The 24,694-nt window shown below is 34.6% G+C and overlaps 1 protein-coding gene across 1 annotated transcript; it reads left to right on the forward strand.

The window, feature by feature from the left end:
• The first annotated feature begins 11,591 nt into the window (after nt 1-11,591).
• Nucleotides 11,592-23,591, forward strand: LOC127546391 (serpin B9-like). The gene is made up of 5 exons (XM_051973526.1): nt 11,592-11,643; nt 13,958-14,130; nt 22,313-22,450; nt 23,112-23,229; nt 23,518-23,591. Exons 2-5 carry the CDS (start codon nt 13,966-13,968, stop codon nt 23,589-23,591), a joined length of 495 nt encoding a protein of 164 aa, XP_051829486.1. The 5' UTR covers nt 11,592-11,643; nt 13,958-13,965.
• The last annotated feature ends 1,103 nt before the right edge of the window (nt 23,592-24,694 follow it).

Here is a 24,694-nt window from a genome sequence, read left to right on the forward strand (position 1 = left end):
CTTTTCCTCTTTCTAACCCCCTTCTCTGTTCATTGAGAAGACAAGAAATATAATACCCATCATACATATAAAATGGGCAGCTAGGTGGCATAGTGGAAAGAGTATCAGGTCTGGAGTCCAGAAAACGCATCTTCCGGGTTTCAAATCTAGCCTTAGACACCTACTAACTGTGTGATCCTGGACAATTGCTTAGCCTTGTTTGATTCAGTCTCTTCATTTGTAAAAATGAGTTGGAAAAGGAAATGGCAAATCAATCCAGTATCTTTGCCAAGAAAATCCCAAATGGAGTCATAAAGTGTTGAACATGACTGAAATGGCTGAACAATAACAACATGCATATGAAAACAAATCTTCCTCCAAAGCAAAGAAAGTTAAAAAAAAAAAAAAGTGTTTCATTAGTTCTCCATCTGTAAGTAGATAACAATTTACATCATGACTTTTTGGAGTTGTGACATATCGTTGTATTGATTATAGTTACTAAGTCTTTCAGAGTTGATTATCTTTACAATATTACTATTAGTGTATAAATTGTTCTGGTTTTGCTCACTTCACTTTATATTAATTATATGAGTCCTCCTACATTTAATTCTTTCTTATATTAGAAATATATTCCATCACATCCATATATCAAAACTTGTTCATCCTTTCCCTGATGGTAGCCCCTCAGTTTTCAATTCTTTGCCATCACAAAAAGAGCTATTATAATTTTTGTGTAAATTTTGTGTATATATATATATATATATATATATATGCATATATATATACTTTTTCTTTGATCTCCTTGGGTCATAGACCCAGTACTAGTAATACTACCTCATCCAAGAATCCCAGAAAGAATCACTCAAAGCTTAGGTTTGGACAGTCTGGAGTGGCCTTGTTCCCCCCTTTCTTTTGACCTCTGTTTACTATATAGTCCCTTTCAATCAACTTTAGGTTGTGAAATCCCGATCCAGCAGAAGAAGTTATTGGCTCAAAGCAGTCTATGGTCAAGTCAAATCCACCACAAAAAATGAACTCTACTCATTAGAACAGATTTTTGTAAATGCTAGTTGCTATTAATTAAATTATAATGTATATTATATTTATACACTATTAGTGTATAATCCAGTATCTTTGCCAAGAAAATCCCAAATGGAGTCATGAAGTGTTGAACATGACTGAAATGGCTGAACAATAACTTGTTGACATTAAAATCCCCAGGCTATAGTTGAGGAAATTGAGACAAAGCAATGTCATCCAGCAAGTAAATGCCTGAGGCCAGATGAGTACTCAGTTTTTCCCAACTCCAGGCTCAACACTATCCACTGTTTCATGGAGCTGTACTCATGAACAGATCAGCAAAATAGTCTCACTCACATATGTGTATCAGTCCCTCCCTTCCTTACCTCAAACTATAGATAGACAAGATATTGGAGAAAGAATTTGTTCAATCTTAATTGAGGGCCTGAGTTTTACTGCCCCAGGTCTATCTCTACACATCAAATCCTCTTCACACTTTGACATACATGAGTTATATAGGTAAACAACAGCCCTTTCACTTAATGGCCTAGATTCTGGGGACAAGCTTCTATAAGCTGAGGGTGAGTTTGTTCAAACTAGGAAGATACAGCCTGTCCACTGATCTTGTCAACTGGAAATACTGTATAGATATTTTTATACCCTGGGCTCTTTTCTGAAACCCATGATTTTGGCTTAAGTAGAAAGATATCTTTGAGAAAATTTAATATTTCAACACATTAATTTTATTTTTAAAATTAATTTTTATAATAGCTTTTTATTTTCCCAAATATATGCAATGATAATTTTCAACATTAATCTTTGAAAAACCTTGTGTTCCAAATTTTTCTCCCTCTCTCTTCTCCTCCTTTTTCCCTTAGATGGCAAGCAATCCAATAAAGGTGAAACACATGCAATTCTTCAAAACACATTTTCATATTTGTCATGCTGCACAAGAAAAATCAGATCAAACGGGAAAAAATATGAGAAAGAAAAAAAAAAGAAAACAAACAACAACCCAAAGAAGGTGAAAATATTATGCTCTAATCCACATTCAATCACCATTGTTATCTCTCTGGATAGGGATAGATCACAAGTTAACTGGAATTGACTTGAATCACCTCATGGTTAAAAAAAACAAACACAAGTCCATCACAGTTGATCATCATATAATCTTGTTGTTGGTATGTATAATGCTCTTTTGATTCTACACACTTTACTTAATATCAGTTCATTTAAGTTTTCAGGCTTTTCTGAAATCAACCTGCTCAGCATTTCTGATAGAACAATAATATTCCATTGCATTCATATACCATAACTTTTTCAGCCATTCCCCAACTGATGGGACTCAGTTCTACTTCCTTGCCATTACAAAAAGGCTACTACAAACATTTTTGTACATGTAGGTCCTTTTCCCTTTTTATGATCTCTTTGGGATACAGACCAAATATCCAGATAATAATCCAGATTCTGCTGGATGAAAGGGGTATGCTCAGTTTTATGGTCTTTTGGGCATAGTTCCAGATTGTTCTCCAGAATGGTTGAATCATTCGCAATTTCACCAACAATGTGTTAGTATCCCAGTTTTCCCATATTCCCTGCATTTATCATTATCTTTTCTTGCCATTTTAGCCAAACTGAGACAGAGTTATTTTAATTTCCATCTCTCTAATCAATAGTGATTTGCAACCATTTTTTATATAACTAGAAATGGCTTTAATTTCTTTATTTGAAAATTTGGGGGGGAAACCTAGGTTGCGCAGTGGATAGAGCATCAGCCCTGAAGTCAGGAGGACCTGAATTCATATTTGATCTCAGACACTTAACACGTCCTAGCTGTATGACCCTGGATAAGTCACTTAACCCTAATTGCCTCAGCCAAAAAAAAAAAAAAGTCTGTTCACCTCCTTTTGCCATTTATCAATTGGGGAACACTTGTATTCTTATAAATTTGAGACAATTCTTTACATATTTTAGAAATGAGGCCTTTTTTATGCTGGATGTAAAAAAAAAAATTCCCCAGCTTTCTGCTTCTCTTTTAATCTTAGCTGCATACAAAACCTTTTAAATTTAATATAATTAAAATTATCCATTTTGCATTTCATAATGTTCTTTTGTTCTTCTTTGGCCATAAATTCCTTTCCTCTCTACATATCTGACAGGTAGATTATTCCTTATTCTCATGATTTGCTTATATTATCACCCTTTATGTCTAAATTATGAACCCATTTTGACCTTATCTTGGTATAGGGTGTTATGTATTGGTCAATGCCTAGTTTCTTATACTATTCCAGTTTTCCCAGCAATTTTTATTAGATAGTGTGTTCTTGTCCCAGAAGCTGGAGTCTTAGGACTTCTCCAACACTAAATTACTATAGTCATTGACATTAATTTTAAAGAAGTTAAAAATGAGACTTTAAGAAGCAAAGTAACTTGCTTGGGGTCATGTGAGTAATCAAGATAATAATAAGAGATAATATTTTCACAGTGCTAATCATTTTACAATTGTTTTCTCATTTAATCTTCACAACAATCCTGAGAGGTAGGTACTATTATTCTATTTTACAGATTAAGAAGGTGAAGCTAAGAGAGATTAATTGATTTGCCCAGAATCATACAGCTATTAAGTAGAGGAAAACAGATTTGGACTTGGGACTTCCTGACTGCTGGACCATCTGCTGCCCCTATACCAGCAAATATGGGGTGTTGACATGTGGCTCTAACTCTAAATCCTTTATTCTCTTTCCACTATGCCATTACTCCAAATCTTATTCACTAGGGCCATAGATAACAAATCCAATTCCTCTCCCAAAGTATAGCACTGAAAGATCAAGGGAAGATGGAGAACAGAACTTAGTGGTCAGTGAATCTTCTGTGCTTTCCATTGCTGCTCCAATCTATGATTGAAGGTTTATTTGTACGTTAAAGTACAAGTCTTCTAAAATGTTAAAGACAACTGGGTTTAAAAAATAAGAATTTGACAAGTTACTCCCAATTAATAAATGGTAAAAGGATATGAATAATTGACCCCAGAGTCAGGAAAATTGAATAAAGGTGCAGAACTTAGTGTGTCATCCATCAGTCATTATATATTATTTAGGGAGGGGCATATCATTAGGCTGCTGTGAATTGCACAGGAAAGGGAATAAAACTAAGATCTCTCTCTGTTGTTGCTCCCACCATTAATGCAGTCTCATGTGCTATTGGTTTTGGGGTTGAGAAGCGAAGGAAGGAAATTACTTTTGTGTCTGTCTATTGTCCAGCAAAGACACTGGACTCTATTCTTGATAATACTTACTGCTTACAAAACCTTGAACAAATCATTGAAGTTGTTCCAGCTTGGTAGTACCTGTGAGAACTGATGTGTCCTCCACACCCCAATGAGACATAGGTATAAGATTTCATTGGACTATGTCACAGATCCAGCCCTGATCTTTAAGCTTCAATGACTCACACTCAGTATTCTATGTCAGGATAACATCCCTAAATTATGGCAGGGAAGGCAGGAAATAATATTTAATGAAGACTCATAGACTAGGAAACAGGAGGAAGATTAATAGACTCGAGTGAAGGACAGTTTCATAGCTCTGAAACTGGAAGAAACATTAGAACCAACCAGTTCAACTCCTTCACTGTTTTGCAAATAAGGAAACTGAGACTCAGGGAGACTAAATAAATTCAGGTGATAGAATCATAAGCCCAGAGAATAAAGGACACGAGAGGTTGTCTTGTCCAACCCCTTCATTTGTTAGGTTTTGCAGATAAGGAAGCTAAGGCCTAGAGAAATTATATAATTTGTGATTATAAATGCAGACTAGGAAGGAAGTTCAGATAACTTCTGGTGCAATTCTCTTTTTACAGATGAGGAAAACTGAGGTAGATTTATTTACCCACAAATTAAATGTAGTGAGTGTGCAGTGTGGAGAGACCAAGCCTGAAGAGCAGGTGCTATTGTCATTTCCCATTTCAGTGATTTAATTAGGATCACCCCAACTAGTAAGCATCTGAGACAGGATTCAATTTCAGGTCTTCTTGACAACAAGTCCAGTACTTTAACCTGGTTTCCTCAACTCTAAAATGAGAAGGGTTGGGTTAGGAAGTTAGTAAATTCAGACACTTACTAACTGTGAGACTCTGGGCAAATCATTTAACTACTTTTTGCCTTAGTTTGTCATCTGTAAAATGGGAACACACTGGAAAATGAAATGGCAAACCACTCCAGCATCTTTACTAAGAAAATTCCATGAACAAAAGTCCATGAGTGATACAACTGAACAAGTCAATAAATTAAATGTCAGAGGCAGGATGTTAACCTAGGTCCTTTGACTCTATTAATGCCATTCAGGTGTGAACAGCATAGAATATAAACCTCACCTACTTTATAGATTTATGAGCTTATATAATTGAAGATTTAGAATTTAAAGGTACTTTAGAGATCATCTTGTCTAATACTTTTATCTTACAGAGAGGGGAAACTGAGATCCACAGAAATCATGTAGCTAGCTTATGAGGAGAAAGTCAAACACTGGACCTGTGAAACTTCCCTTTATTCATTCTTTCAAATGGAGGCCCTCCCCATGGTTGATTGAACCATTATTGTTTTAATTTTTTTTCCAAATTCCAAGAGAACCAAAACTTCACTAATGTAGGTACTACTTCTACCTCTACAGATTACAAACTCTTCCCACTTTGACAGACAGTTTATGAGATGTGTCAGCTAATAGCCCCACTCAGTAACCCAACCTTTGGTGATGAGTCTCTATAAATCAAAGGCAGGTTTTCAAATGGAGCAGATAAAGCCTTGAACCTGCACAAAGCTTTTTCAGCTTGATAGGATCTTCCAGGGACTTTATACTTCACTGACATAGCCATTAAAAATCCTCATACCTTGATGAATCATCAGAGGAAGACATATGAATAATAAAAATTAATGGACTATGAGGTTCCTTCCAACTCTCAGATTCTGTTTTAAAAATCTTTCTCTAAACCTTAGTTTTCATAGTTAGGCTCCTTCTTTTAGACTATCTAAGGTATTAATTTACCCTATTTAAAAATCAATCAACAAATATATATATATATATATATAATATATATATATATATAATATATATATATATATATATATATAGATATATATATATATATATATATATAGATATATATATATATAAAGAGCCTACTATGTGCCAGGAACTCTGCTAAGTTTTGGAAATACTTGCATGTGCACACACACACACACACACACACACACACATACACTACACAATCATACAGTTTTTTTGCTCAAGAAGAGTTCATTTTTAAAAATCTGTCCAGGATCACACAGATAGCAAGTGTGTGAATTTGGATTTGGGTCCTCCTTAGTCCAAGACTGGCACTCCATCCATTGTACCAAAGAGTTCACATTGTAATGTGGTAAACAACATAGAAAATGTGTGTAAATACAGCATGTTCTTTAATTAATTTATTCTAATAATGTTATGCATATAAATTTATTTTTTAACATATTTTCTTATGAATCAGGTTGTGAGAGAAAAATCAGAACAAAAGGGAAAAACCATGAGAGAAAAATAAAACAATAAAAAGGGAAAAAATGAATATAGCATGTGTTGATTTACATTCAGTCTCCATAGTTCTCTCTTTGTGTGCAGATGGCATATTCTAGCCAGAGGTTATTGGGATTGCCTTGGTTCTTTGAACTGCTAAAAAGAACCAAGTCTGTCATAACTGATCATCCCCCAAACTTGCTGTTACTGTGTACAATGTTTTCTTGGTTCTGTTTGTTTTACTCAGCATCAGTTTATGTAAATCTTTCCAGGCCTTTATAAAATCAGCTTGTTTATCATTTTTATAGAAGAAAAAATTCTATTACTTTCATATACCATATTCCCCAATTGATGGGTATCTACTCATTTTTATTTTTAACTCTGCCTCAATCCTTTTGAGCTACCCTATTGCTGATGTCAATCTTAAACATATGGTATAAATTTTCCACAAAAAAACATAAATAATTTGTACATATTGAGTTCCTTGAAAATGACCTTTGATATTGGCTCTTATATGTGAAATTTTCTATTAAAATCAGATTTCATTAATAGAAAGTCCTGAAAATAGGCAAGTTTGTTGAAAGTCCATTTTTTTTTCTCATTCAATATTGTAAATAATTTTGCTGAACATGATAGTTTTGGCTGCAGGCGACTTCTTTTGATTATCAGTACATGTGATTCCTGGACCTATGGTCTTTTATTGTGGTTACCAATAAATCCCATACAATTCTAATAGTATATGATTATTTTTTTTCTTGTTTCTTCCAAAATTTTCTCTTTGATCTTCGGGTTTCAAAATGTGGCAACAATATTCCTATGTGTTTTCCATAAAGGATCTCTTTGAGATGGTGATTGGTGGATTTTTTTTTTTTATTTCTAGTTTCCCCTCATATAATTCCAGGACAATTTCCTTGGATTATTTCTTCATCCAGGTTCTTTTTGTTGTTGTTGTTATTCACAACTTTAAGGCAGTCCAATTATTCTTATGTTTTCTCTTCTTGATCTGTTCTCCAGATCTGTCATTCTTCTTATGTTTCACATTCTGTTCTTATTTTATTCTTTAGAATCTGTTTTGTTATTTCTTGGCCTCTCATAGCTTCACTGGTTTTCCCTTGCTCAATTCTACTTTTCAAAGAATTATTTTCATTTTTGAGATGCTATATCTCTTTTTCTAATTAGTTATTTTTTATAATCTTCTTGTTTTACTTGGGTGGTTTTAAAAAAATTTTTTTTTTCCTCAGTGTTTCTCATTTGATTTTAAATTTTTTTTGAGTTCTTCTATAAATTCTCTCTGGGCAGGGAGCAATTTCATGTTATTCTTTGGGGTAGAAGAAGCTCTTTTTACTTTAGTGTACTCCTCTGAAGATGAACCCTGGTCTTCCCTGTTCCCATAGTAAGTTTTTATGTTGCGATTCAGTTCATTTTTCAAAATTTTAGATAATAGTGTAAGCCTTCTACTTATTGGGTGAGAGATGGTGTCTCTAACTTCACTTGAGTCTTCCCTTCTGACCTGGAATTCCAAACCAAGAGCTCTACCTTCCAACCAAGTGACTGCAGCCAGTATCCTATCTGCTCCCCTCCCCCTACCTCTGCACTCATGGATATGTTGGTTCCTTCTTGCCCAAGGTCACATCTCTGCAGCACAGCTGGGCTTATGATCAGCTGAGGTTCATTCAGTCTTCTGGGACTCAAACCACAATTCCACACACAGGCCAGGAAGTGAAAGTTTCTGTGGTTCCTGTTGAGGCTTCAGTCACACCCAGCTTTCCCCAGGGCTCCCCACCTGTTGTTTCTAAGAAACTATCCTGGAAGTATTTGCATTTTACGCAAGTTAATTCCCTGTCTTTCTTCAGACCCTTTTGGGTTTGAACCTAGAGGACTTCTATTTTACCCCAAGTCTTCTTGATTTTTCTGAAGTCTATGTTCACCCTGCAGTGCAAATTTGTTCTATTTGTGGGGGAAATCTGAAGACCTTGAAATTCACTGACCTACACCATCTTCTTAGAATTTTCCATGACTTATATTCTTATAAATTTAATATAATTCTTTATATCTTTTAGAAATGAGGTCTTTAACAGAAATACTGGCTGTAAATTTTTCCCCCAGTTTTGCACTTCCCTTCTAATCTTGTTTGTGTTGATTTTTTTTTTGTGCAAAACCTTTTTAATTTAATGTAATCAAAGTTGTCCACTTTGCATTTCATATTGTTCTCTAGTTCTTCTTTGGTCATAAATCCCTCCCTTCTCCAAAGATCTGATGCTTAAACTGTCTCTTGCTTTACCAGTTTGCTTATAGTGTCACCCTTATGCCTAAATCACGTACAATACAACATAAATGTAAAGGTAATAATGACAACTAAAAAGTAGAGGGAAAGTCATTTGGCAAAGAAGCCATTTTAATAGGGAGAAAACAAGGGTATATAAGATATACAAGGGGTAAATGTAAATTTATAAATACAAATTGTTTGCCTTCATTCCTGAAGAGGACCATGACATCAGGGAGGTGATGCTATGATACGCAAGTGAATTGGATTTAAGTGAGGGAGGATTCACTTTCCCTTTCCAGATCTATCTATCTATTTATCCATTTATTTATTTATAGTTTTGAGGAACCATGTCTTTCCTGATAAACTAATTTCAGCCACTCTCCCACAAAGAACTATAGGATTGGCAAATAAAGGCTGTATTTTATTCCCCTCATTTTTGGGAACAACAGGATAAGTCTGATTGAGTCTACCTTGAAAGAGGCTCCCACCATTTTAGATATTTACTACAAACCTAGGATATTCTAATAAGACTGAATACATAGAAATGCATATTCTCATAAAAACAAATCTGACTTTAGCAACTCTTGTGTGACCCTAAGGTTTGTCCACATCTTTCATTTCCTTAGTGCATTAATAGATTTCTTTTCATTTCAGTTTGGCTACAGATTTTTTGATACTCCTCTCCCCCTCCCCCCCAGGTTTACAGAGTTTATGGTCCATGAGACTCTTTTTGTCTCTCATAATTCCCATGATGATAGTTAAAACTTATAAGTCTTCCATCTTACCAGAAGAAAAAGTTAGTGACTCCCTGCTCATCCAAGCCATGTAAAAACAATCAAGCAGTCCACCTGGACTCTAAGTAATTTAGTGATATAGTCCAAGAATTAAAGTTATAAGTCACTCATTCATAGACATAATGGATAAGCATATGATAGATATGAGAATGCTGGAAAATATTACCACAAAGACAAATGATCAGAAAAGAAGTTGGTCTAGTCAGTTGTGAAAAAGAAAAGAAAGGGATAGCTAGGTAACACAGTAGATGAATCACCAGTCCTGGACTCAGGAGGATAACACTTACTATCTGTACAACCCTGGACAAGTTACTTAATTAAATCTGCCTTGCCAAAAAAAAAAAAAAAAAAAAAAAGAAAGGCAAACCAGAATAACAAGTCCATGGACTCTTGGCATTCAAAGAATATCAAGAGATTTTCTCCTCTAGAGGAGAATCAGAGTGAGTGGATTCCCTGTAGAAGAATTATGAAAAGCCATGAGCTTGTTGGGATAGCCATAGGAAAGGTCACCACTCTACCCACTGAAGCCAATCCCTCCCATAACAGTGTTGTGCCACAGTTCCCTTTTGATGTCCTGACCTAGTTTCCCCATTGTCCTTTTTAGTTATTCTGTCTCAGGTTATAATCTTTCCCTCTTAATGATTGATGAAATAAAGGTCTACCTCAGTTGCTCTACCCCAAAACCATAGGCTATAATCATTCCCTCTTAAATGGTTGATGAAATAAAGGTTTTATATCTTTAGGTTATGTCATTCCTTTTTAATGTTTGACAGGATAAAAGTTTATCCCCATCAGTAACCTCTCCAGTATCTCCCTCCATTGTGTCATCCTAGGTGCCTCCTCCCATTAGGTTATCCTCATCCAGGTACCTTCTCCATTATGTCATTGTTCTTGTTATCTTATAAAAAAGCTTGCTCTCTGATACTTAGTGCTGGATTTTTTGGGATGATACTCTCGTCTAGCCCTGGTGTAATGGGCTGAGGCTTGAGTTGATGCAGTGAGGTCCCAAGCACATGAGGCTAAATAGTAATTGGACGATACTCTATTAATATATATGCTTGGAGAAATAATGGCCCCCGCCCACTCTTTGTGCAAGTCCTGATTTGTTGTATAGGAAATGTGTTGTATAGGCAGGAGAGTGGAAAAGGAAGGGGAAGGAGAGACTGCTCGCACTGCCATTGCGACGGCCCTTTCAGCTCAGATCCTACTCTGTTATCTGGCTTCCTGTCACAGCTGCCCATATTGCTATCACAAACTTTCTTGCCCATATTGCTATCACAATCTTTCTTGCCCATATTGCTATCACAATCCTTTTTCACCTCTTCACTTCAATAAAGATTGAAGATTTTTCCCTTAACCTGAATTCCTGACTCCGGCTGATTTTAAATAGGCGGTCATTACACCCTGGGACCATGGATCCATTTGGTCCCAGTATATCTCTCCATTTAATAAACTGTTAAATTGGTCTCTGACCTCTATCTTGCTCAGTTTCTCTGACATTACAATAGAAGTTTTTTTTTTTCTTCTTCACTGAATTTTAAGGGTAAATGAAGTTGAGAGATCACTTGGTCCCAAGTGATAGACAGATAGAATGAGCCCCTCACCTTCTTCCTGTAGATCCAGAATTTACCTTTCTTTTTAACTTACTAGTATATCTAAGTTTAAGACCCACCCTAAGCTAAGTGTTCATCATACTCCAAAAGCAGTAGCAGCCAAGACAAAAAGCAAAAACTGCCCTTATTTTTAAGGTCCTGCTATTTTCTTCTACTCAAGAAAACAAAAGAAATGTGTAAGTTGTATAAATAGAATTGTTTTTGGAGGCAGTGAGCTTATCTAAACTCAGCTTTACCCTATGACCTTAATCTCTCTGGGTTTCAACTTCATCAGCAAATGAGGTGAGTTGATTTGCTCAATTGATACTTTTCACCTGACACACCTATTCCTGATTATTTAAAAAATTCACCTTCTCAATTGTCTTAGTTAAAAAAAAAAAAAATGGCTTCCTAGCAAAGCAGAAAAGAACAGAAGAGAAACTTCCCAAGTAAGTAAGACTTCATGTTTCCATGTATATGCCAAATTGAAGGTATTTGGGAAGTTTCATTTATGTAGTTCAGAAGAGACATTAGACTGTTTGGATCTTAAGATTCTCTACCTTATTTGATATCCTCATTTTAGAGTTAAGTAACAAAAGTTTAGGTGCAGCTAGATGATGTAGTGGTTATAGCTCAAAGTATAGTCTGAAGACCCATCTTTCTGAGTTCAATGTGGCCTCAGACATTTACTAAACCCTATTTGCCTCAGTTTCTCATCTGTAAAATGAATTAGGAGAAGGAAATAAAAAGTCATTCCAATATCTTCACCAAGAAAACCCCAAATGGGGGCATAGTTTAATAACAACAATAAAATTTAAAGCCATTATAAGGCAAATAACTTGCCCAAAGGCACATAAATAATGAAGATCAGCACTGAGTTTTAATTGTGATCCCGTTTCTTTAAATCTATTGTTCTTTCCATTATTCCATGGGACAGGGGAGGGCAAAGGTAGCATTTTGCTTTAGGAATTCTACTCTTTACCTTGGGAGATCCTGAAGTCAGCATGAACTAAATTTACTTCAACTAAACTTTTCTAGTTCCAGTTCAGCTTTTGGGGTGGGAGGAAGTAAGCAGTTTTTTTTTTTTTTAATTTTATAATAACTTTATATTGACAGAATCCATGCCAGGGTAATTTTTTTACAACATTTTCCCTTGCACTCACTTCTGTTCCAATTTTTCCCCTCTCCTAGATAGCAAGCAGTCCTATATATGTTAGATATGTTGCAGTATATCCTAGATACAATATGTTTGCAGAACCGAACAGTTCTCTTGTTGCACAGGGAGAATTGGATTCAGAAGGTTAAAATAATCCTGGAAGAAAAACAAAAATGCAAATAGTTCACATTTGTTTCCCAGTGTTCTTTCTTTGGGTGTAACTGCTTCTTTGTCCATCATTTATCAATTGAAACTCAGTTAGGTCTCTTTCTCAATGAAATCCAGGAAGTAAGCAGTTTTATGAGAATAGGGATTGAACCTCACCAGTTGTGGATAGTGTAATACCTGTCTGCACATGATTTCTAAGACTGAGGACAAAAAAAGATCTGGAAGGTTTCGAGGTACAAAAATTTTCTGAAGCATTTTGACTAGAAAGACTATTTCAGAAAACAATGAACTTGTGAACATTATGTAGCCTCCAAAAGCCTAGGTGCAGTCAAATCTAAGAATTATAAATCAAGTGAATAAGAAGTAGATCAATGTGTATATTTGAAATGTTAAAAAAAAAAAAAATTAAGGTTGGGAGAATCCTCACAATAAGCCAAAGCGTATTATTATTTTGATTGGATTTTTGGTCACTCTATGTTCTCTATATGGGAAATAATTTCCTTATGTCCACTATGATTCAGAATTACAACTTCTCACTTACCACAGTCCAACCTTGAAATCTTTCTAATTACTCTATGCTTCATTTCTTTCCTATTTCAGAAACATCTGAATTTGGCTGATTGTCTCCAATAGGAATCTTTGGTTCCTCTGGAAACATCCATCTAAAGTATAGAACATATTAGAGATTTATATAAAGGTCATGGGACCATCTAGTCAAGTCCTTGTTGCATGTTTTCCTGGGATGTCCTAGAGTTAGCTGCTTTCTTTCCCTTTTCAGCTTTGTTTTCACATTTGGTCCGATACTTCTTGGTCTATATCCCCATTTCTCAGTTCTTGGTGTTACACCTACGACAGCTGCTTTCACAGCTGACTCTTATACTTCATGGTTACTATCCTGGAAAGTTTCTTCTTCCTTCACTTCATCACTCTTGCTCCAGTCAGGCTTTCTTTTTATGCATATGCAAATAATTTGTCTTCCCTCCTGTGCAAATGGAGGGGTGAACAAAATAGGCTCTTCCCGTCCTTTTCAAAATATTGTGTCTTATATTAATCACAAGATCACTAATTTATAACTGGAAAGGACCTTCAAAGTCCTTTAATTTAGATCTATAGTTTTGCAAATGAGAAAACTGAGGCCAAGAGGAAATAACAGATTTTCCAAGTCCCACTGAAACTAAATGGCAAAAGCAGAATTTGAATGAAGGTGACCTCTCCTCTTGGTATATACCCATTGTACTTCAAACAAATCCCTTAGGAGCCACTACAATACTTCGTGTTCCATCAGGAAAAACATTCCTTATTTTTTAAGATGTATATATTTTTTATTTGGGAAATATTAACTGCAGAGGGAAATAAGATGAAAATAATATGTGTATTATTATGTGCAAACTATTCTGTTCATAAGCCTTGTGTTGTATCTTTCTGTGTGACTGATAAAGATTCCGTCATGGATTCTCTCACCAATGCAATCAACATGTTTGCCATTACTCTTCTGAAAAAGCTTTGTGAAGAAAAAACAGAAAATGTGTTGTTTTCTCCCCCAAGCATCTCATTTGCACTGGCCATGATTCTCTTGGGAGCAAAGAATGATACTGCAGCCCAAATAGAGCAAGTAAGTATGTGAGACACAAAGAAAGAAAAATCCTTCCTTCCAAATAAACTGGTAAGAAACTTTAAAAATAATAGCTTTTTATTTTTCAAAATATATGCAAAGATAGCTTTCAATATTTACCCTTGCAAACCTTGTGTTCCATATTTTTCTCCCTTCTTCCCCAGTCCTCTCCTTCCCCCTCCCCTAAATAGCAAATAATCCAATATAGATAAAACAGGCAACTCTTCCAAACATATTTTCACATTGATCATGCTGCACAAGAAAAAGCAGATCAAAAAGGGAAAAAATATACAACATATATATACCATAACTTATTCAGTCAGGCCCCAACTGATGAGCATTCACTCAATTTCCAGTTTCTTACCACTAAAAAAAAAAAGGTTGCTACAAACATTTTTGCACATGTGAGTACTTTTCCCTTTTTTATGATCTCTTTGGGATACAGACTCTGTAGAGACACTGCTGGATCAAAGGGTATGCACATTTTGATAGCCCTTTAGGCATAGTTCCAAATTGCTCTCCAGAATTATTAGATCAGTTCACAATTCCACCAACAATGTATTAGTGTCCCAGTCTTCCCCTATCCCCACTAGCATTTATCATTTTTTCTTGTTATCTTACCCAATTTGAAAGGTGCATAGTGTTACCACAGAGTTGTCTTAATTTGAGTTTCTCTAATTAACAGTGATTTCAAGTATTTTTTCATATGACTAAAAATAATTTTAACATCTTTATCTAAAAACTGTTTGTATCCTTTGACTATTTGTCAATTGGAGAATGGCTTGTATTCTTATAAATTTGAATCAACTCTCTCTATATTTTAGAAATCCCTCCCCCAGTTTTTTGCTTCCCTTCTAATCTTGGCCACATTGGTTTTGTTTGTACAAAACCTTTTTAATTTAATGTAACCAAAATTATCCATTTTGCATGTCATAATGTTCTCTAATTCTTTTTGGCCATAAATTCCTTCCTTTTCCACAGATCTGAGAGGTAAATTATCTCTTGTTCTCCTAATTTGCTTATAGTATTAAGATTTATGTTTAAATTATGTACCCATTTTAACCTTATTTTAGTATAGGATGTTAGAATGGTCAATGCCTAGTTTATGCCGTACTATTTTCCAAATTTCCCAGCAATTTTTGTCATATCTTATCCTGGCATCTTTGGATTTATCAAACACTATGTTATTATAGTAATTGACTATTATATCTTGTAAATCTAATCTATTTCATTGATCCACTACTCTATTTCTTAGCTAATACCAAATGGTTTTGATGACAGCTGCTTTCTAATATAGTTTTAGGCAACCTTAATTTGAAATTTTTTCATTAATTCCCTTGAAATTCTTGATTTTTTTTTTGTTCTTCCAGATGACTTTTGATATTTTTTCTAGCTCTATAAAATAATTTCTTGGCAGTTTGATTGGTATGGCACTGAATAAGTGGATTAATTTAGGTAGCATTGTCATTTTTATTATGTTAGCTCAGCCTACCCATGCATATTTGATGTAATTAAGCATTTTACCAGTGGTCACTTAATTATGGTACTAGAATCTATGTCATGGCATGGAGGTATGAATGGGATAGAACATAGCTGCACCAACTACTTTGTAGCCAAGATGCAAAAAAAAAAAAATCGAATCTAGTTTCACAAGTTCATATTAATAAAGTGGATTGTATATTAAGAAAACCATAAATAATTATTTAAAAACATCTAAGAGAGATTCTGAATATCCAATCTGTGGAGGCAGACAAAGATGGCAGAGATAGCTAAAACTTCAGGATTTTGTGACCTTTGCTGTGGTGATCTAGTTCAGATGGATCTGAATCAGTCCCTGTTCGGGCGCCAAAATGTGGTGAGCTTTTTCTTCTCAAAACGCAGCCAGGTGATAAAAGTTCAGATCTTTTATTATCTCCAATATAGCCCGGTTAGCTTAGAGGCCTATCTCTCTGCTTGGTTCCAAGAGCTCTTGCCACTTTGTCCTTTGCTTCTGCCTCTGCTTTCTTCAGCCTCCAGAACCAGCACCGCTCTTCATGTCATTCCGGTGAAATCTCGACTTGTAGCTTCTTCCTCTGAAGAACTTCCTTGACTGGCCCATTGAAGCTCTATTTATGTTCCCAAAGAGCTTCAAGGGAGGTATGAACTCATTGAACTCCAATGAGTAAAGGTGTGAACACAAGCCTTGTATTAATTAGTTCTACTTAGTACCTTGTTTCAGGTTCTGCCCAAAACATCTTCTTGTAAGATTAGATCAACTCTAATTAGTTAGCAATTAGTAAGGATTCCAACACTTTGCAAATCAAAACTGTGAAGTCATTGCATTTTATTTATTAATACTCACTATTTTTGTGCCTTATTCTTGACTGTCACACTATTAAGCACTTTTTTCTACCCTTCTTTTTCTGCCATCTACAATCCAGAGCTATACTCACACTAAAGCTTAGTTTGAGTCTTCTGCCTCCTTACTCAATTGATATTTTATGTAAATTCCATTCATTACTTTTGTACTCTGCCCCCCAGGTAATAATAATGATACTGATAAATAAATCTGTGTTAATATGATGATGGTTCATAGCTAGAAGGCTGTCTAAAGAATGTGTGAGGCAGATGTTTATATACTTTCCTCTACACTAGCCCCAAGTTTTAGGAAGTAATCCAAAAGAAAGATTCTAATGATTAGTTTTTATAATGAAAAGGAGAAAAAAATAAGAGTAGTAATAAGATATTTTGAGTCCACCAGAGATCATACTATTTATTTAAGGGACCAATTTTAAAGAACATTTATATTAATTGATGAGTAATTCAAGTGAGAAGTCATCTAAAATATGAATCTCTTTTCCTGGAAATCTTTAAAAGCCAGATGAATAGAAACATCAAGGAAGCTGATAGGCATATCCCTGCTTGGCAGTAAAGCAATCCAATTGTTAATCAAGCAAAACATGTTCCTACCCAATTTTGTAACATTTCTGCCTTTTTGCAAAGGGATATTGGGATTTGAACAGAAAAGACCTTGGGCTCATCTTCTAACTAGATAATGAGGGAGGCTCTGGGCTCGGCTAAGGAATGTTTGTCTCTCTTCATTGTTCCCCTTAACAAAATTGTTAATATCTTCTCTGTGCTCACCTGTGCTCAGCAATCAACAGAGTTGGTATCAACTCTGTGCTCTAGGAGTTCATAGTTTGATAACAGAAGTAAGGTGTAAATGAAAAACTTAGTAAAATGAAAAGCTGTAGTATAAACTGGAAAAGGAAAATCAGTGGTCTTGATCTGCATCTGGCCACTGGATCCAGATGGCTCTGGAGGGGAAAGTGAGGCAGGTAACTTTGTACAGCCCTCTCTGACTTATGTATGGCATTATTTCCCTAATGTCATGGTCCTCTTAGAGAATAAAGGACAAACAACAAGAAGAGATAAGGAAACAGAGCCAGAGTGGTGAAGCCACTAGTCCAAGTTTATAAAGATAGGAAAATGCAGAGGTGGGATTAAAAATGAAGTATAAAGTCTTAAATGCATTATTTTTTCTACTGCTCCATACTACCTCTCCTTGAGGATGACAAGAAGAGGCACCTTTGTCAGTGACTGCTAAGTTATCCCCTGCTTATGCACAATTAAAAAAAATGATGAGGGCTTGTGACAGTTTAAGATTTTAATCTTGTAAATTTTAAAAATATTTAAAAAGGTTGTTCTTTACACAATTCTCTGGATCTCTTATGAAGATAGCATAAAAAAATCTAAAAAAAACAAAAACAATCTAACTATAGTAACTCCAGAAACAATATGAGTTATTTCTTGAACTTTGCTGAACTAGAATGGGACTTTCTCCCCATCCTTTTCAAATATATCTTTATAGAATCTTTGAATTTCAGAAGGAAATTTATGCTATGGACTCAGAATAATGTTTGAAACTCTAGGCTAGCAGTTGGTGAATGTCTGTTCTGCTGGGTAACATCTCAGGAAGTTTCAGTGACTGGGTTTCACTTTCCTATACAAATGTGGACATGTAGTGAAATGACTTTCTTGTATTCAGAAAGTAATACATTTAGAAATGGAACCTAGGTTTTCTTGTCAAAACATTTGAAATCTTCCAAATTCCTGCTTTCTAGCATGATTTTAAACTTTTTAAAAATGTTTAATTTCAGCCTTTGTAACTTTTTTTTTTGAGTATTCTTTGATATTCACATTCTTCATCCTTAAAGGAGTCCCTGTTCTAATAACTCAGGCTTTGGTCAGTTTCAAGAATGTTTTCATAAGAATCATGACTGAACTTAACCATCTTTACTGTTGGTTCTTTTTTCCTTTTTGCAGTCAAAATCCTAGAACTAAAAAAGAATCTTTCAATTACTTCATTAATTTTTTTGTTGTTGTTTTCCATTTACAAGTAAAAAACAATTTTTAACATTTGTTTTTAATTTTGAGCTCTAGTTCTGTCTTTTAAAGCATTTTCTGCAGTCTATTTTTGTGTCTCTTTTAGCATTTGGCCTATTCTGTTTTTAAGGTGTTTTTTAAAGTATTTTTTGTGACTCCTTTACCAAGCTATTAACTTTTTTCACAATTTTTGATCCTTTGTGAGTTATCTTTCATGTTTACCTCTTTATGCTTCTTTTGAGTATTGTATTTGAAAATGTAACTTTCTATTCAGTTCTGCTCTTTTCATTAGGGATGCTTGAAAGTCCTATTTCATTTAATATTAATTTTTTGCTCTGAAGGGATTATATTCAGTTTTGTTGGACATGTGATTTTTTGATTGTAATTCTAGATTCTTGGCCTTCTGAAATATCATATGTCAAGCTCTAATGCTCTGATGCTTTGTGGAAGCAACTGAATCTTGTGTGATCTTGACTTCATGATATTTGGTTCTAGCATATCATCTCAATTGATAATTTCTTAAAATATGATGTCTAGACTATTTTTTATCATGGCTTTCAGGTAGTCCAATAATTCTTAAAATATCTTTCTTCAATTTATTTTCCAGGTCTGTTATTTTTCCAATGAGAGAGTTCACATTTTCTTCTATTTAAAAACAATTAACTTTATTCTTAATGTCTCATGAAGACATTAGCTTCTATTTGCCCAATACTAATTTTTAAGTAATTACTTTCTTCAGTGAACTTTTGTACCACTTTTTCCATTTGGCCAATCCTGCTTTTAAAGGAATTCTTTTCTTCAGTATTTTTGTGCCTCTTTTTACCAAACTGTTTATCTTTTTCTCATAATTTTCTTGTATCACTCTCATTTCTTTTCTAAAATTTTCCTCTCTTTTTTGATTTTTAAAATCTTTTTTGTGATGGTCTTGTATCCAATTCATATTTTTCTTCAAGGCTCTGTTAGTAGATGTTTTGACATCTTGTCTTCTTCTGAGTTTGTGTCAAAATCATAACTTTTTCATGGTTAGATATTGTTGTTGTTTGATCATTTTTCTAACTTGTTTCTGGATTTTTAACTTTGTTAAAATTGGCCTGTGCTTCTTGAGCTGGGAAGGGTACTGTTCTAAACTTCAGGTATTTTTCAGAGCTAATTCTGAGTAACTTATAAGCACTTTGGTGCTTATAAGATTTAAGGAGACATGATCATTGTTCTCCTGGTCACTGCTCTTGTCTGTAAGTGACCACAAGCACTCTTTTCTGCCCTAGAACTTTGACCAGGTTCCCCATTCCCCTCTAACTACAACTTTCATTATGTTAGTGCTCCTCCTTACCCTGGGACTATGACCCAAAATCACATATGAGCAATGCAACAGAGTCTGCCAACAGAGTCCCCCATTATTTCCTGATCAGCTATCCAAGCTCTTATCATTTATAGTACTACTGATTTCAGTTTTCCTCAAGATCTGCTGCTAGCTTGCTGGGGAAAGTCCTTTACTGCTGATCTTCTAAGTTATTTTGGACTAGAATATTGTTTCACATCATCTTTTTTTTCTTGGTTCTCCTGCTCCAGGAATTTGAGGTGTTATTTTAAAGTTGTTTGGAGGGAATTTTAGAAAGATCTATTAAGTCTCTGCCTTTATTCTGCCAACTTGGCTTCCCTATCACCTTCTTTGTCCCATCCCTTTATCTCTCTGAGCCTATTTCCCTATTTAAAAAAAAAAAAAAAGCCACTTGCCCTAAGTGAATTAGGTTTACTATATACTAAAGTTTTCACAAAGAAAATGACACAGACTGGTTATGCATAAATCAATCATACTTTTATTTGATGTGTGTTGCTCACAGAAAGGAAGATATAAAGCTTATTTTGAATTACTTGGGGGGGAATCACTGGGGACCCAGGATCAAAGAATATAATTGTAACATGGCCATTAGATCAGTATCCAGAACATGGGGTATAATGGTCTTTCTTCCATAGGGGGAAGCAGGATGGGAATCAGGGATGTCTACCATAGGGATGGTCTTTAGATTGTGCCCACTCAGATTCTAGCAAGTTTTTCACTTTTTCATCATGGGAAACCTTCATAAGTCAAAGCATCTCACATTTTCATTTTATATAGAAATATACTTAATCTTAAATCTTTACTTTCCACTCCCTTCCCTTGAGATCATAGGTGGGATCCATACGAAGAACTATTAGGAACAATTAGAAAAAAATTGTATGTCTTTTGTAAGTCTTTTTGCATAAGGATGTAAAAATCAAAGGACAAAGAACAGGTAGGAAATATACTTGTAGAGTGTCTGTTACATTTTCAGTACTGATCATGGGCTCATAGGGCTACAGAGTGATTCTGAATCTGTTTTTATGTAGTCCATTTTTTTTGTTTCCTTGTTAATAGCTGAGATTGTGGTTCGATTTAATATTCATTAAATATCTATTATCTGTATGCTAATGTATACATCTGAATCTAATGTATATTTCATCTGAAAATGAAAAAAGAAGGCAGCTAACATTGTCATATGCTTCAAATCAGGCAGGGAGAATGAGTGAGAAAAGAGTAGTAGGTTTTCATGGTCATTAATAAACTGAAAAGGATCGCCTATAGTATTAGAAAGGATTCTGAATGTGGAGTCAAGAAAGACCTGGCTCTGACATTTATTATTACCTTGGGGCTCATCCACAAAGAGGAAATGATGGTATCAAAAATATTTTCAATGTCCCATCTCACAGAGTTGTAAGAGGCATATAAAGTAAAATGTTTTGAGGCCATGAAAAGATTTCTGATGTTAAATGTAACTTGAGTAGTCAAGATGGAAATTATATATCTTAAAATAGCATAAAGTAAATCCATTAAATGTTAAAGGCATTTATTGGTAGCAAAAAAAAAAAAAAATGGAGGTAGGGGCTAGGCCATTTGCCTGAGAAGTCTGGCAAAAGATAGATTTGGCAAGAAGATTGATGTGGCTTGGCCAAATCAAAAGAAAGTATTTTTTCAGAATAAGAGAGACCTATAGTATATTTATAAGAAGAAAGGGAAACAACAATAAAAATGGAAAGCTGATGATTTTTGAAGAAAGTCAAAAGGAAAATGAGGGAATATTAAAAAGGAAAAAATGGGATAGAATATAACTTGTCCCCATGAGATTAATTTTGAATAGGTTATCAACTGATCTCTTTGCATTTCTTGTTGTAAATAATTTTTTGCAGATTGTCTTCCTCAATAGATTATAAGTTTCATGAAAGTAGGGGCTGTTTTTGACTGTTTTTTTTTATCTTAGGTACTTAGCACAACGGCTGACACATTTACACATGCTTGTTGACTTGACAACAACACAATTTTTAAGTGGGAGAACCAGGATTCAAACCTAAGTCTTATGAATCCAAATTCCAAACCATACCCGAGTTCCAGATGGGGCAGTGCAGATTTTATCAGAGAAGGGAGAAAAATAATCTCAAAATTTTATTCACATGGGACAATTCTAATTGGAATCTGAGTCTAAAGAATTATTTTTGGTTTTGATGATAAAGCTACTTTTCGTTTCTCTATATTTTTGGTCTTCCAGAATGACATCCTTTGTTTGGTCAGAGGTTTGGTTTTGCTGGATTCCCCACTCCCCAATTTCCTCATTCCCTTTAGGTAAAAGCAAATATTTCTTTCTAGGATATCCTTCACATAGTCAATTCACAATTAATCAGTTTTCTCCATAGTTAAGCAAAGATTTCACAAAGCTTTCACTGGAAAGGTTTGTTTTCTGTTTATAAGAGACCAACTGAAAAAGCTAATGTCTCTTCCCCTCCTTATCCCTACCCTTTTTCTCAGCTATTTTCTTTAAACAGAGATGAAGATATTAACCTGGGCTTCCAATCACTTCTCACTGAAATGAATAAAAGAAATACTTTATACCTGCTTGAAACTACCAACAGGCTCTTTGGAGAAAATGCTCTAAATTTCCTCCCAGTAAGTCATGTGTTTCTACTTAATCATAAAGTGGTAATGAAGAATGGAAATAAAAAACAGATATTTAATGAGGAAAATGGAGTCTAAGTCTTAGACTAGATTAGTGGTTCTCAAACTTTTGTTCTCAGTATCCCTTTGTATTATAAAAATTTGTTGAGACTCTATCCAAAGAATTTTTGTTTTGTGGATTATATTTATAGATATTTACATATAGAAATAAAAACTAATTTAGAATTTATAGACTCTGTAAGGATTTCAGAGACTCTCAGGATTCTTTGGACCACACTTCCAAAACTACTAAATTAGATCAATCCTCTCTCCACTATACCTTGCTGTCTTTGCTTGGATACTATGTTAATAATATCCTTGGATACTTGGATACTATGGATACTAAAATTACATTTTAATTTGCATGAACATTGGAAGGGGAAAAATGAGGTGGAGTATATAACTTGTCTCTGAGACCTCTTTTGAATAGGCTACAAATATATGGTTAAGATATGATCTTATTTATTGGGAATATGTATATGTATGTATATTTGATAAGATATTAATAATAAAAATGTATTATATATTGCTAAAAATTATAATTTTTTGCTGCTTTTTAGAAACGGGCCAGAGAAATGTCTCTGACCTTTTTTTCTCCCTTGCTCTCTTCTAGTCCTTTAAAGGATGCTGTGAAAAGTTCTATAACTCACTACTGAAAGATGTTTGCTTTTCTAAAGAGGCAGAGGTCATCAGAAAATGCATAAATACTTGGGTAAAAAGGAAGACTGGAGGTAATAAATTTATCTTTTTATGTCGCTTATTAGTTATTTTTTCAGGAATATCCATATTGGTTGCTACATCTTTATAGAACTACGAAACCTTAAAGGCTTTCTGGTCTTTAACTGCATCTCACCAAGGATCTCTTTCTTAACAGACTGCAAAGGATCATCTCAATTTTCCTTGAAAGTCACGCTTTATCCTATGAAGTGGCCCATTCCATTTTAATAATGCTTAAAAAAAATCATGATTTAAAAAAAACTCCAAAATATTTCTGTTTTGTTTTTTTTTTTTTTCCCTAGTATGGGCTTACATTTTTCATCCACATCACAGACATCTAATGGTTTCTGGCACTACCAGTGATCAAATACAGTGATGCCAGTATAGAATCCTAGGAGCTCTACCATATTTTCCTATCCTTTTTTACCACAGTCATTTCTTTAAATACTGATACTCATGTCAGGCCCTCCATTCCAGGCAATCTAAGGCTGAAGTACTGGCATACAATCATTCCTTTCCCACTTCCTAAATGACCTTTTTGGTACCGTACTAGGATATAGCCTATATTCTTGTACTGCTTTTTAGTCACAGAATGCTTCAAAGTTTTTCCAACTGATTGTGTCCAATATATTATTGATTTATCAGATTGCATGTTTGCATATCTTTCCTGTATTTATTGATGAAAAGGAAAACAAATGTATCTTAAGCAAATATAACTTAAAGTATTATGCTAAGTGCTTTCCAAGTATTACCTCATTTGATATTAGTAGCAAAATTGTGATGTAGATGCTATTATGATCCTCATTCTACAGATGAGGAAACTGAGGCAAGGAGAAGCTAGCTGTGATTTGCCCAGGATCATACATCTGGTGAATGTCCAAGGCTGGATTTCAACGAAGGTCTTCTTGACTCCTTATCTACTTTAGCACTTGGCTTCCCCAATAAAAGATAGAAGAATCAAGTCTTTTCTAATGTCTTACTGTGGAATAGAGATGATACCCTGAATTCTTGGTCATATTTAGCAGGCTCTACTAAGCTGGAAGTGTTTGGAGTCTGAGTCTAGTGATAGTCTGTGTAGTGAAGTCTAGTGATTTGTCTGTTATCTAAAGACCAATAACTAATTTTGAGAAATTCATCTGAGAAGATTGACAACTAAGATACTTTTAAGTCACTGCAACAAATGAAAGTTGCAGTCTGTGTCCATGGAGGGAATATAGATTCTTGAAAAACTGAAGTAAGCCTTTTATTTGCATATATGTTATATATCTCTTTTCTTGAATCAAGATAAGATTCTTGATATAATTCCTTTGAAAATAGGGCCTATCAAAATCAAAATCCCTGCTATCTAAAACAGTTATCATTGGGTGGTACAGAGGATAGAATGTTAAACTTGGAGTCATGAAAACTTGAGTTCAAATCTTGGCTCAGATACTTATTAGCTATGTGATTCTAGGTAACCCATTTATTCTTTACCAGATT

Source organism: Antechinus flavipes, chromosome 1 (genome assembly GCF_016432865.1).
Source record: "Antechinus flavipes isolate AdamAnt ecotype Samford, QLD, Australia chromosome 1, AdamAnt_v2, whole genome shotgun sequence".
Classification (NCBI taxonomy): domain Eukaryota; kingdom Metazoa; phylum Chordata; class Mammalia; order Dasyuromorphia; family Dasyuridae; genus Antechinus; species Antechinus flavipes.

Excerpts from the sequence above, each read along its gene's own strand:
- LOC127546391 (XM_051973526.1), top strand. The coding sequence starts at position 13,966 with ATGGATTCTCTCACCAATGCAATCAACATGTTTGCCATTACTCTTCTG. Across the intron at positions 22,451-23,111 it reads ATGCTCTAAATTTCCTCCCA|TCCTTTAAAGGATGCTGTGA; the intron begins GTAAGTCATGTG and ends GCTCTCTTCTAG. Across the intron at positions 23,230-23,517 it reads GGTAAAAAGGAAGACTGGAG|TATGGGCTTACATTTTTCAT; the intron begins GTAATAAATTTA and ends TTTTTTCCCTAG.